Source organism: Sinocyclocheilus anshuiensis, unplaced genomic scaffold, assembly GCF_001515605.1.
Source record: "Sinocyclocheilus anshuiensis isolate Anshui unplaced genomic scaffold, SAMN03320099.WGS_v1.1 scaffold283, whole genome shotgun sequence".
Classification (NCBI taxonomy): Eukaryota; Metazoa; Chordata; class Actinopteri; order Cypriniformes; family Cyprinidae; genus Sinocyclocheilus; species Sinocyclocheilus anshuiensis.
Window position 1 is genome coordinate 2422207 of NW_015549605.1, and position 13603 is coordinate 2435809.

Here is a 13603-nt window from a genome sequence, read left to right on the forward strand (position 1 = left end):
GTAATTTGTAAAAAAGTTAATAATTTACATTGTGGCATTGCAAGCTAAATTAATACCTTTTAATTTGTACTGAGAATATGATTGCGGGTTCAGAACGGTAAATGGGTTACTTGCCTTGCCAGCCTTGTTAAAAGTGATTTGAACATATTACAATGTTATTTCCCCACACATATACACATTTAAACAATTATAAAAACATAATAATTAATTATATAATTGAATAAATGAGTAAATGACTGAATAAATAAATAAATACTTGTCAAGTTTGCATATCAAATATGCCATATCATATGACATGTGCAATGCAAATACAAGTAACAGCAGTGCAAATAAACAAGTGATATTAACATAAAATGCCTCGCAAATAATAAAACGTAGGCCTATATCTATTTCTGTAGCTACTACAAATACATCTCTCTCTTAGTAAATGAGTGGCATGGGGCTCCACAGGGGGGTGGAACCATCTTCCGATTTCCTGGAGGGATATCCACTGACAGGAAGCCGGATCCTACACACACACACACACACACTCACAATTGACCAGTCTCTTAAACCTCTTCTTTAAATTCAAATGTTGTTTATGTAATAACTGACTGGCTGATATTCATGAATAGGCCTGAATCTGTCCACTTGAGATGTTCACACACTTGACATTTTAAGGGGCATATGAAAACAATTATGATCTCAGTAATAACCCTGTATTTAAAATGTCTGTTAATTTTCCGCCATCTAGTGGAGGGTGAAGACATTACAACAAGCGCCTGTGAACGTCTTTACAAGAACTGACTGTCAATCTTTAACAGTTACAATTCATGTTGAAATAATAATAATAATAATAGAAGGGGTATTATGATATAGCAAAAAAATAATTATAAAATTATATAAAACATTTTTATTAAATTAACATGCAATTAAAGGCAGGGGGGAAAATTGCATAAATAGGCCTACGTTGTACTTTAAATATTATATGATTTAATTTTCGCGTTACTGTATTCTATTACAATCATGAGAATTAATTCTTTCTTTCTTTTTTGACTCTCTCTCTCTCTCTCTCTGAAGAACTTAAGCTAAATTGTATGTATTTTTATGTCTTTTTTTATGGTTAAAAATTATTTGCGTGCCGTAATTTAGCCATCATATGGGTTCAACAGGAATGGCAGGCATCAAGCTTTTTTTTTTACATTTGTGACCATGAACCACAAAACCAGTCATGAGGGTCAGTTTTTTAAAATTGAGATGTATACATCATCTGAAAGCTGAATAAATACGTTTTCCATTGCTGTATGGTTTGTTAGGATAGGACAATATTTGGCCTAGATACAGCTATTTGAAAATCTGGAATCTGAGGGTGCAAAAAAAATAATACAAATAAATAAAAATAAAAATATAGAGAAAATTGCCTTTGAAGTTGTCAAAATCAAGTTCTTAGCAATGCATATTACTAATCAACAAATTAAGTTTTGATATATTTACGGTAGGAAATTTACAAAATATCTTCATGGAACATGATCTTTACTTAATATCCTAATGATTTTTGGCATAAAATAAAAATCTATAATTTTGACCCATACAATGTATTGTTGTCTATTGCTACAAATATACCCGTGCTACTTATGACTGGTTTTGTGGTCACATTTGAGTTGAATGAACACCCTCAGCCACTAGAGGACAGTAGTTCATCGTTCTCGCCATGGTTGTCGCTGAGAAGAAAATAAACTACAACTCCCATGATGCCGTTCACCCGGCCGGTGTCACGTGGCTGTGTGTGGGTTAAAATCCATTCGCAGCGCGAGCGGGGTGTTCTCTGTCTCGACCATGACTCCTGTGTCAGACCCCAGTTCTTTCTCCTCTCTCTCCAAGTGCGCTACCAAGCACTTAAATCTCATTTACCATGTTGACTTTGAAAGGCACGTGCTCAAAGGAAAAGTCGCCCTGACTGTGGAAGTTCTGGAGGATAAATTCTCTTCTCTGGTACAGTTTTAATTTGGTTCATCAAAGCTGTCATTTTGTTTGCTTGACTTATCACTACACCTCACATACACACCTATGTGTGCATAAGATGCAGTGTGCTTGTGTATGCTGTGTATGCCTTTACATCGTTAATATTGCTTTAGTTCATGGGTTGTTTCTTGAAAAAGATCACTACTACTAGCTAATACTATTTAATTATAAAAACAATTTATTTATCGATGCATGTAAAATATGCTCGTCTTACACTAACAGTAGTTTCAGCAGGACTGGGTTACATTTTTACTTGAACTTGATACATTAATTATATCCGCAGCGTAACCTGATGACATGTAGTCGCATTCAAAATGTGTTGTTTATAAGTTTGATACATTTATTCAACCATCAGCGTTTGCAAATGCATGTGCGTATGCTTTGCTTGTCATATTGTCAATAATGTAAAATGTATCTCATCATTAATGAGGTTTATTAGTTACGTACTGTGTACCTGGTTTACTGCACTTGACCTGAACTTTGATTTCAGGACCGTCCTGATCACATTGATGGACTTTTACCTGAGCTTGTTGTACAGGTGCATCTTGTCAGAAGATTTCAGATAAATCTAAGCTTGCATAACTGCTATGCAGTTTGCATTTCAGAGGTGTGAAGTGAAAACAAATATACCAAACATGGATTTACATTAATTGTTTTGACAAGATGTGACATCAAGTAATAATAATACGATGGTCATCAACCATAAAATACCTACTATTAAATATCAAAAGTCACGCCTATTTAAACATGAAGTTTGCAACCTTAAACCATAGACCGTAAATGGACAGTTTGTGTTATTATATCTATTTTTCTAACAGATTTAGGTATATATTGTTTTATTTATATCTTATCTTTCTCTCTCACTTTCGATCCTTCTTTCTAGACACTGGACTCAAAGGACTTGAAGATCTTTAAGGTTTCTGCAAATGGCCAGGCTGCGCAGTTTGCACTGGGGACTAAGCATAAATTTAAGGGATCCCCACTAGAGATCACTCTGCCTTTTGAACTCTCACGGTACTGTCACAAACTTGTTCTGTATTAAGAGATAGCAGTTTGTTTTTCTACTTCTAACATTTAAGTTATTTCTGTTCTGTGATTCACTGCCAAGATAAATGCACCGTGAAACATGCATGCTATGCTTTGCGAACAAAGTTATCACCAGTGAGCTAAATCTGACAAAGTTCCTCAAAGGAATAAAATGCATTATTGTATAATTAATATTTAATTTCTTATTAATTATGCAAATTATATTATATTAATACAAAAATGCAATCATTTAATTTAATGCATTCAGTTTAAAGGAATAGTTCACCCAAAAATGAAAAATGAATTAGGTGAAAATTTACTCGCTCTCTAGATGAGTTTGTTTCTTCATCAGAACAGATTTGGAGAAATTTAGCATTACATCACTTGCTCACCAATGGATGGGTGCCGTCAGAATGAGAGTCCAAACAGCTAATAAAAACATTACAGTAATCCATACAACTCCAGTTCATCAGTTAACGTCTTGTGAAGTGAAAAGATGTGTGTTTGTAAAAAACAAATCTACCATCATGCCGTGTTTAACTTCAAGCCTGTTGTTTCTGGTTGTTTCTTCTATCCATAATATTGCTTTCTCCTTACAAGGAAAGAAATCAAAATAAAATATAATAGATTTATTATTATTATTATTATTATTATTTGCAATTTGCCAGCAGAAACTCTCCTGCGGCTTTGTAATCGACTTAGTTTTTAATTGCTTTAAAGTGCCCCTACTATGGATTTTTGAAAATGACCTTTCATGCAGTTTGTAACACAGCTCTAAGTGAATGAAAACATCCTGCAAAGTTTTAAATTTGAAAGTGCACCGTGTATAAAGTTATAGTCTCTCAAAAGAAAGAGTTGACTCTGAATCATTGAAACGAGTCGTTTTTAAAACGAATCCCAAGCCATTTCATGTTGACATCAACATGATGAAACATTAGCATATTTCCCGCCCACTTGTTGGTCTTTTCACGTTGGTCTGAATGAAAATGCAAATTCATTCTTTGCCACTAGGTGCCGCTTTTGAAGCGATAAATATAGCGGTTTCCCTGGTAACACTGTACACAAAGCAGCACTGCGCTCACAAACTCTGCTTTATCAGGAATTACACAGGCATGATGAAATGAAAATGAGACCAATCACCGCAGATTAGCGTCACGCAAAGGAGGGGTTTGGAAAAATGAATCGTTGAGCGAATCATTTGTGAGTCGTTGAGCAAGTAAGGTAAAAATAAATGCATATTATAAGACAATGAAAGTGTTTTTTGACCTTGCATGCATGTCAACCTGCTGTTGGGGACTCCCAAAACCAAAATATGAACCTTTCATTACCCATAATACACTCTTAAAAATAAAGGTGCTTCAAAAGGTTCTTCAAGCGATGCCATAGAAGAACCATTTTTGGTTCCACAAAGAACCATTCAGTCAAAGGTTCTTTAAAGAACCATCTCTTTCTTGCGTTTTTGTAATCTGAAGAACCTTATTTCGCCACAAAGAACCTTTTGGGAAACAGAAAGGTTCTTCAGATGTTAAAGGTTCTTTATGGAACCATTTAGACAAAAAGGTTCTTCTATGGCATCGTGAAGCACCTTTATTTTTAAGAGTGTAGGGGCACTTTAAATAATCCCAAGTCAGCTTTGACAGTCCTGTTAATTTCAATGCAAAGTTTTCCCTCATTGTTCCCAACTTGTATTTAAATGATCTGTGTGTGTTTCAGTGGGCAACATGTGATTGTGGAGATCGAATATGAGACATCTCCTAGTGCTACAGCACTGCAGTGGTTGACCCCCAAACAGACTGCTGGGAAAAAACATCCATACCTTTTCAGCCAGTGCCAGGTATGTCCTCACTACGAGTGGGTGATATGACCAAAATCTTATATCACAATTTTTAATTACTTAATTACAATTTTTAATAATTACAAGCAATAGGACAAATAAATACAATAGAATAAAGACACAAATGAAATGGACCTAACTGGAAACCTCAAGCTCTATTTGTCTACCAGAAATAAGAAATACCACATAAAATGAAAAAAAAGAAAAGAAACAACAACAACGGCAACAAAAACTTACCTGTATAAATTTAATATACAATATTATGCTTTTTAAAGTTAGACATTGTGTTTATTTGTCTTTGGTTTTTTGATTAACATTAAATGACACAAACAGCAGCAGGTATATTAGGCTGCTGTCACTTTAAGACTTAATGCACAGGTCCAATATCTGACACAAATCCGATTTTCTCCCTGATGTTTATGTTCACTTAAGACATAGGCCCAATCCCAATTCTATTTTATACCCCTTCCCCTTCCCCTACCCCTCCCCCTACCCCTTCCCCTTGTTCCTTGAAGCAGAGTGTCAAGGGGCAGGGGTGAAAATATTCCCCTAAGAATTTGGACAGATATTGCGCAGCTCACACATCCAGGAGCAAAGAAACTTGTCAACGCTGCCCCACGACTTTTATTAATAAAAAACGCTGTTTTTGAAGTAAACTGACTATAAAAAGAGAAACGCACAGACGCGCATACACTCAACTTTCATCTCTCTCTCGATCTCTCTCTCTCTTGAATTGGCAATATTTGAGAAAAGGGTTTAGCGATTTCTAGTTATTGGGGGTATTAGCCCTCCTCAATGTCTATGGTGGTTATCACCCTGACCAGACATGAAAATATGTTGTGGCACTATTGTGCAGTCTTTGATAATATGACGTTAGCAAACTTTAGCGATTTTTTGCAAACATTTCTTTGAGTAACATGACCGTAAATATGAACTCACGATTGAATGTAACATAAAACAAATGATTACTTTTTGTTAAAATCTTTATTAATGCCAAAAATGCTTACATTTATGTGTCTTTTTGTTCGCTCGGGCAGCCATGTTGCCGGTTTACGCTGAGATAATTCATACCCCTTTGTTTGAAGTGTGGTCCCGAAAAATCTTCGTTTGAAGGATTATCTGTCCCTTCCCCTACCCCTACCCCTCCAACCAAAAGAGAATCGAGACACCCCTACCCCTTTACGTGAACGCGCAAAACGGAGGGGTAGGGGAAAGGGGAAGGGCTAAGGGGTAGAATTGGGATTGGGCCATATCCAGCTGCGTTTATGTTAACGCTTGCCAAGATGGCATTTTGATACAAAAATGTATGCATTTGATTGTTCAAGTGCAACAAGACATCAGAAAGTAGTTTTAGGTTTTCAAATCACTTGATTTTAAACCACAAGTCTTTAAAAGTGAATGCAAATTCTAAACTTTTGTGTTGGCGTAGCACTACGACATCACAATCATCCAAAATCTCAAATTCAGTTTATCGTGTGTACCGGTTTATCACCCAGCCCTGCTCGTCGCCATTTCTCATCTCTCCACAACCACAGGTGTGTGAAGACTTGTGGTTCATGTGCAATTTCCTTGAAATATTAATATTTGTGCAATCTTGCAATACTAACCACAGTGTTTCACAGTCCTTATGCTTCACTAGTTTATCACGAAGAGTCCATCTAGAGCTTGAGTACTGTAGTAAGTTTTTAGTCCTAAAACTTTCCAGCCTTTCCTATAGGTTTTGAGAATAGCAGTTTTAAATTTATGAGCAAACCACATGGGGTTTCCACTTTTCTTGGGTGCTATTCCATATACATTTTAAATCAAATGTGCATTTTGGTCTAGTCCAAGGTGGCTGGCCAATCATAAGTGGTCATTTACATATAAAAGTCTTAAAGGTACAGTAGCAAAAACAGCTTTTTTTAATTCTAAAGGCCAGGAAAACTACATTACTTGAGTTTTGGTGTAATAAACCTTGACTTACATTATAAGATGACTTCAATATGGCGTCTTTTATGCATTTGCAATGTGGTCAAACAAATGTTTCTAACCTTCTACTTGTTAGAAAGAACATCGCACCAGCTTGTGGCTGAAAACTTTCCAGTCAGGGTTTTTATAGTAGTGGTTTTCAATTAATGAGCATACTACATTGCATTTAAAACTATTGTATGTTTGTTTGTTTTTTTCCCATTTTTCTCTTACTTTTTTCATCTACTCTGACTGTCTCTACCTACAACAGGCCACTCACTGTAGGACCATGGTGCCTTGTCAGGACACTCCATCAGTGAAGCACACTTACTATGCCCAGGTAACATGCATGAATAGCTCAAAGTACTAATTATATACTCAACGAAGCAGCACTGAAGTGCATGCCAAGATAAACAATCTAAACTGAAAGGAAACTAATTAAAATCCACAGCTGTTCTGCCGGTAACACTGGGAACATTTTTCTGTGTCTCAGGTGTCTGTCCCCAGAGAGCTGGTGGCATTGATGAGTGCGTTGCGTGATGGTCAGGAACCAGATCCGAGCGACAGCAGCCGAGTCATCTATCGCTTCAGGCAGCCGGTCAGCGTCACATCCTCTTTTTTTTAATTTTTTTTTATGAAGAGTTGTTTTTTCAAAATGCTGTCTACATATCTTTTTCTTTCTTGCAGGTCTCAATGCCCTCTTACCTCATTGCTATTGTTGTTGGTGCTTTGGAAAGCAGGTGATCCTTCTTCTGCTGTTCTTTCTCTTGTCTTCCTTCTGTTTTGTCATAGTTTTGATTTCAGAACCACGCTCATATTTTCATAGGACCAACCATATTTACATATTCAGCACTCAGCATTCAATTGTGGCTGTTGTTACTTGTGTCTGATGTATTTCACATTCACATTGGTTGGCCAATCATAAGAAGTCATTTATATATAGAAAGGTACAGTAGCAAACATAGCTAGTTTTAATTCAGAAGGGCCATAAAACAGTGGGAAAATGGTCATGTACACTGGTGATCAAAAGTTTGGAATAATTAAGATTTTTTAAACGTTTTTGAAAGAAGATTCTTTTTTTTTAAACATTTACATTTGATCATTTGGCAGATGCTTTTATCCAAAGTGACTTACAAATGAGGACAATAGAAGCAAATCCACAAAAGGGCAACAATATATAAGTGCTGTGACAAGTCCTGGTTAGTCGTACATAGCAGTACATATAGCAACGTTTTTGTTTTTTTTAAATAAATAAAAAGATAACAAGTAGATCGAATCGAAATACAATAGATATTTCTTGTGTTAGAGGGTCAAGTGTAGATGGAAGAGATGTGTCTTTAGCCGTTTCTTGAAGATCTGCTCGGCTGGAGTTGGGCAGGTCATGCCACCAGCATGAACAGTTGTAATCAGTGTTGAAAACAGTTGATGCATCTAGTTCATCAGTTTAAAACCGATTTTTTTGTGGAAACTTTGGATAGAATGTTTAAAAGATAGAATATCCCTTTTGATCAGTTGAATGCATTCTTGCTTAAAGTCTTAAAGTAAAAAATACAAACATAACAAAAATATTAAGCAGCACAACTGTTTTCAACATTGATAATAATAAGAAATGTTTATTGAGCATCAAAAAGATACATTAGATTTATTTCTGAAGGATCATGTGACACTGAAAACTGGAGTAATGATGCTGAAAATTTAGCTTTGAGATCACAGGAATAAATTACATTTTAAAATATATGAAAATAGAAAAAGTTATTTTAAATCGTAAAAATATTCCACAATGTTATTATTTTCACTGCACTTTGAATTAAATAAATGCAGCCTAGGTGAGCATAAGAGAGAAATCTTAATAATTCCAAACATTTAAGATCTATGTGCACGCCTCCCAGATGAGGTGTAAATGATCTTTGTTTGTGGTTTACAGGGAAATCGGCCCCCGATCCAGAGTTTGGTCTGAGAAGGAGTGTGTGGATGAGGCAGCGTTTGAGTTTTCAGAGGTGAGAGGATTCTTTTCTGATGCACTAGACTGTGTTTTCAGCACTTTTGAATGTTAGACATGTGGACAGATTGTGATAAACATATCTTACACCACTAACCACGCATTGCTTGCATTTGCAATCTGATATGGCTAACAGATAACACCGTTTTCTTCTTTCTGTTCATCAGACTGAGACCATGTTGAAGACGGCTGAGAGTCTGGCAGGGCCGTATGTGTGGGGCCAATATGATGTCCTGGTGCTGCCTCCGTCTTTTCCTTACGGGGGCATGGAGAACCCCTGCCTCACATTTGTCACTCCCACTGTACTGGTCCGTATAATTCCTCTTCATAGATATATGCAGACTTCTGCAACTAGTAGATGCGTTCACACAGACATGCAAAGCCACATTTAGAGACTGAAAGTAACAAGTTTTCAATCGTGGTCTATGAAGGTTCTGAACAGGTCCTGTGAACTTATAGTAGAAAACATATAAATAAATGTTTCAATATTATATACACTATTTTTTAAATGTTTGGGGTCAAGATGATTTAAAAAAAAATAAATTCATGCTTTTATTCAGCAAGGATGCATTAAATTGATCAAAAGTGACAGTAAGGCTTTTATAATAAAATAAATGATGTTCATCTGAGCTTTCTATTTATTGTCCTGAAGCAAATGTATCATGGTTTCCACAAATGTATTAAACAGCACTACTGTTTTCAGCATTGATAATAATAAGAAATGTTTGTTGAGCAGCAAATTAAAAAAACAAACTTCTTGAAGGATCATGTGACACTGAAGATAGTAATGGCTAATAAAAAATTCAGCTTTGCGTCACAGGAATAAATTACAATTTAAAATACATTACAATATAATATAAAACAGTTGTTTTAAATTGTAATATTTCACAATATTATAGTTTTTACTGTATTTTTTGTACAAATGCAGCCAAAGCAAGATACTAAGATACTATAATATATTATATATTATTATGTATTATATATTTTAATGCTAAGCAATGCATATTTCTATAGTAATTGTATATTTCTGTGTAAAGTTTCTCTTCTATAAAATATTTAATCACTACATATTGCTCTTGTTCAACTGGAGATGTCAAATTCATTTGTCAAAATTCATATTTATGGAATATACATCTGTTTTTATAATTAATTATTTAATTAATTAACAGTAAAATATACCAGAACCACATCAGTGTAAAAAGGATAAGATAAATAAAATATTTAAAACTAAATGAAAGTAATAAAACTTGTGTTTGTTGATGGTCTTACTCTTTCGTTGTGTTTTTCAGGCTGGAGACAGATCCCTCGCTGGTGTAAGTCATCTGTGCATCAAAACATTTTTAGGTTAATGACTGAAATTGTTCTAAATCACATTTCTTCTACTAATGTGAATGCGCTCTGTGCTTTTGGTTTTGCCGCAGGTCATTGCTCATGAGATCTCCCACAGCTGGACAGGAAACCTGGTGACTAATAGGACCTGGGAGCATTTCTGGTCAGTCCGACACACTGAATCTGCCGATCAGAATATGCAAAAGAGGCGTTTTTTTGGTTGTAATGATCGATCAATGTTGTGTAGTACATAGAATTTTTTTATTTTAAAATGGTTAGATCCTGTTTTCTATGATATGACCCCTGTAACAAGTGAAGTCTTTCTCTGAAGGTTGAATGAGGGTCATACGGTGTACATTGAGAGAATGATTGCCAGGTGTATGGAGAGTGAACAGCTCAGGCAGTTTAAAGGCATCGGAGGGTGGAAAGAACTTCAAGAGTCTGTAAGTCACACATACATTTCACACTTAACTGTTATCTGATCCTCACAGGAAATTACAGCAGATTATTCTCAAATCCTGGTAAATCATGCAAATTATGCACTGTGCTGCTGTGTCAACTACTTTTCTGTCTGTTTGGTGATTTTCTGTTTAGATTTCCTGATGCAATTTATTGGCAAAGCAAGTCACTGCTGTATCGTTTTGTAGGTCAAACAGTTTGGAGCGAATAATGTGCTTACAAACCTGGTCCCGAATCTGCATGAGGTGGACACGGATGAAGCCTTCTCCTTAGTGCCCTACGAGAAAGGATTCGCTCTGCTTTATCATCTGGAGGAACTGATGGGAGGTCCAGGTACACACACCAAATGATTTCTCCTCTCCCCGTTTTAAAGTGCCAATACTGCTTAAAGTAGGTCAAGAGTTAAAGTGAAAAATCTCACAAAAATACTCACCCTCATGAGTTTCCAAACCTCGAAACCAGTTTCTTTCATCTGTTTAGCACAAGCGATAAAATATTTGACTACAGGGGGACTTTAATTATAATTGTTATAATATTTATTATATGACTATATATGTCAAATAATTATATATACAACATGTATATCTTTAAAATAATGTATAAATAAAACAATAAATAAACATTTTAAAGATATCAATATCTAAACCAATAAAAGGAAAATAGTCTTTCTCTGCCTTTAATTATAGAGGTCTTCATGGGTTTCGTGAAGTCTTACATTCAGCTGTTTGCCTATGGCAGTGTAACCACAGAGGAATGGAAGAACTATCTGTTCACTTACTTCAAAGACAAGGTGAGAACTAATTCACTCTGTACTTGAACATATAAATGCATAATTCTTGTATGCAAGATGCCAAATAAAGCCCAGTAATATAGGAATACACATTGTTGTATATTCGTTTCAGGCTTTTGTAAAAAAATAAAAAATAAAAATAAAATAATAATAATACTAATTTGGAACCATTCATGATGGGATCAACCAAATATCCAGTGAGAATTCTAAAGAAAATTCTATTTCCTGTTTAAATGTCTCCGTTTGTTTCTTTGTCAGGTGGACATCTTGAATAAAGTGGACTGGAATGGATGGATGCACACTCCAGGAATGCCCCCCGTCAAACCACAGTGAGCACTGGAGCACACGTCTGGAGTGTGTGTGTGTGATTTGATTTTAACTTGTCCTCTTTGTGCACAGGTATGATACCACTATGGCAGATGCCTGCACTGCTCTGTGCCAGAGATGGGTGAAAGTGAGCCTTTCTCCTATTAAACCACACCAAAGTCTTTCACAGTTTTGAAGCTTCTCTAAATAACATTGAGTTTAAGGCTAAGCCTCCTCTTTCTCTGTTAAGGCAAAAGAAGAAGACCTTGCAAGTTTCACTGAGGCAGATGTGAAGAAACTCAACTCTCCTCAGCTCATTGAGTTCATGGCTTTGTTGCTCCAAGAGGTAATAAATAAGTTGAAATCCTTAAATTGAAAGAGGGACCCAAGTCATATCTAGAGACCACAATATCTTGTTTTTGTGTAATGTATAGACTGCATATTGTTTATTTTGTTTTATTTAAACATTTATTTTTTAATTATTTAATTATTTATTTTTTCAATGTAAAAACCTAAATTACAGCTTTTCATAAGAAAGACCTGTTCGCATTTTATATAAATGTGATATTTTAATTTTTATTTTATTTAAATATTAAATATTTATTTTATAATTCATTTAATTTTTAAATTTGGCTTTTTATATATTTATTTTTTTATTAAAAATCTAATTTACAGGGTGCATAGCACTTAAGCATGAACTGTTCACATTTTTGTATAAATGTGATTTAAAAAATATATATATTTCATTCATTTTATTTAAATATTTAATATTGTTTTTTTAATTATGTAAATACCTATTTAATTTTTAATTTAATGTAATTTTATTTATTTTTATTTAATGTAGAAATCTAATTTAGTCTTTAATGCCTCAGTATGTTATTGCAGAGCTATGTAAGTGATGCTGTAATAAAAACACATTTAGTGCTGCAGATTAAAAGACAGAGGAACTAACAGAAATGTGTCTGTTTCCTCCGCATATTGCCAGGAGCCCCTTCCTCTGTCCCATGTGAAGAAGATGCAGGAGGTCTACCAGCTGAACAGTGTTAAAAACGCAGAGGTCCGCTTCAGGTAAGCACCCTGTTGTTGTTTTTTTTTTAATTATTTGATTATTACATATTTCAGTATTTGATGATGTCAAATTGGTTGTTTATGCAGGTGGTTGCGCATCTGTGTGAAGGCGCATTGGGAGGAAGCCGTTCCCCTGGCGCTGAAGATGGCTACTGAACAGGGCAGAATGAAATTCACTCGCCCACTCTTCAAGTAAATTCATTCAATTGTTTTGAGAAGTCCATAGTTTGACCAAAACAACAAAAAAATGGGTCACTTGTTAAAAATGGACCAAAATGAACAGGATGTTGCAGAGAGTTTTGTCATTTCCGTGCTACTGCGAGCAACCGTGCACACTTGTTTTCAAGTGTCCAGAGCTCATCAAGACCATTTCAAAGTGCACATGCTGACCTCCTTTTCTCCTTCTCTTTCTCCTTTAGGGAAGTTTACAACTTCTCCAAGTACAGCGACGAGGCAGTGAAGACTTTTAAGGAGCACCGTGGAGCGCTGCACCCCGTCACAGCCATGCTGGTGGCCAAAGATCTGAAAATCGATGGCTAAAATGCTGCTTTCTAATCTTCTTATACACGAGCAGTGTTTCTATGCTTCAAGCTAGTACTCAGATACAAAAATGCATATCACACCTAGAACAGAGGGGTTATTGTGCAGAACGTTTTTCTCTTCATTGGCCAAAGCTTGCTTTATTTTTTTTTAATGTCTCAGTCTCAGGGCTTAGAACAAAAAACAAGCATTATCAGTATCATGTAGTTCAGTGTAAAAAAAAAAGAGTATATATTAACTATGAAGGATCCGCTATATCCCGACATGTCCACAGTAATGATCTGTAATAAACTCATCTGTACAA

At 35.4% G+C, this 13603-nt stretch overlaps 1 protein-coding gene across 1 annotated transcript; it reads left to right on the plus strand.

Annotated features, from left to right (window-relative positions):
• Positions 1 to 1751: 1751 nt before the first annotated feature.
• LOC107658863 (leukotriene A-4 hydrolase-like) lies at positions 1752 to 13603 on the plus strand. Its single transcript, XM_016447550.1, has 19 exons — positions 1752 to 1971; positions 2885 to 3015; positions 4741 to 4861; positions 7080 to 7148; positions 7302 to 7406; positions 7496 to 7548; positions 8733 to 8805; positions 8975 to 9115; positions 10097 to 10120; positions 10229 to 10299; positions 10468 to 10579; positions 10784 to 10928; positions 11282 to 11385; positions 11644 to 11714; positions 11785 to 11839; positions 11942 to 12037; positions 12677 to 12759; positions 12847 to 12951; positions 13179 to 13603. Exons 1-19 carry the CDS (start codon positions 1816 to 1818, stop codon positions 13297 to 13299), a joined length of 1836 nt encoding a protein of 611 aa, XP_016303036.1. The 5' UTR covers positions 1752 to 1815; the 3' UTR covers positions 13300 to 13603.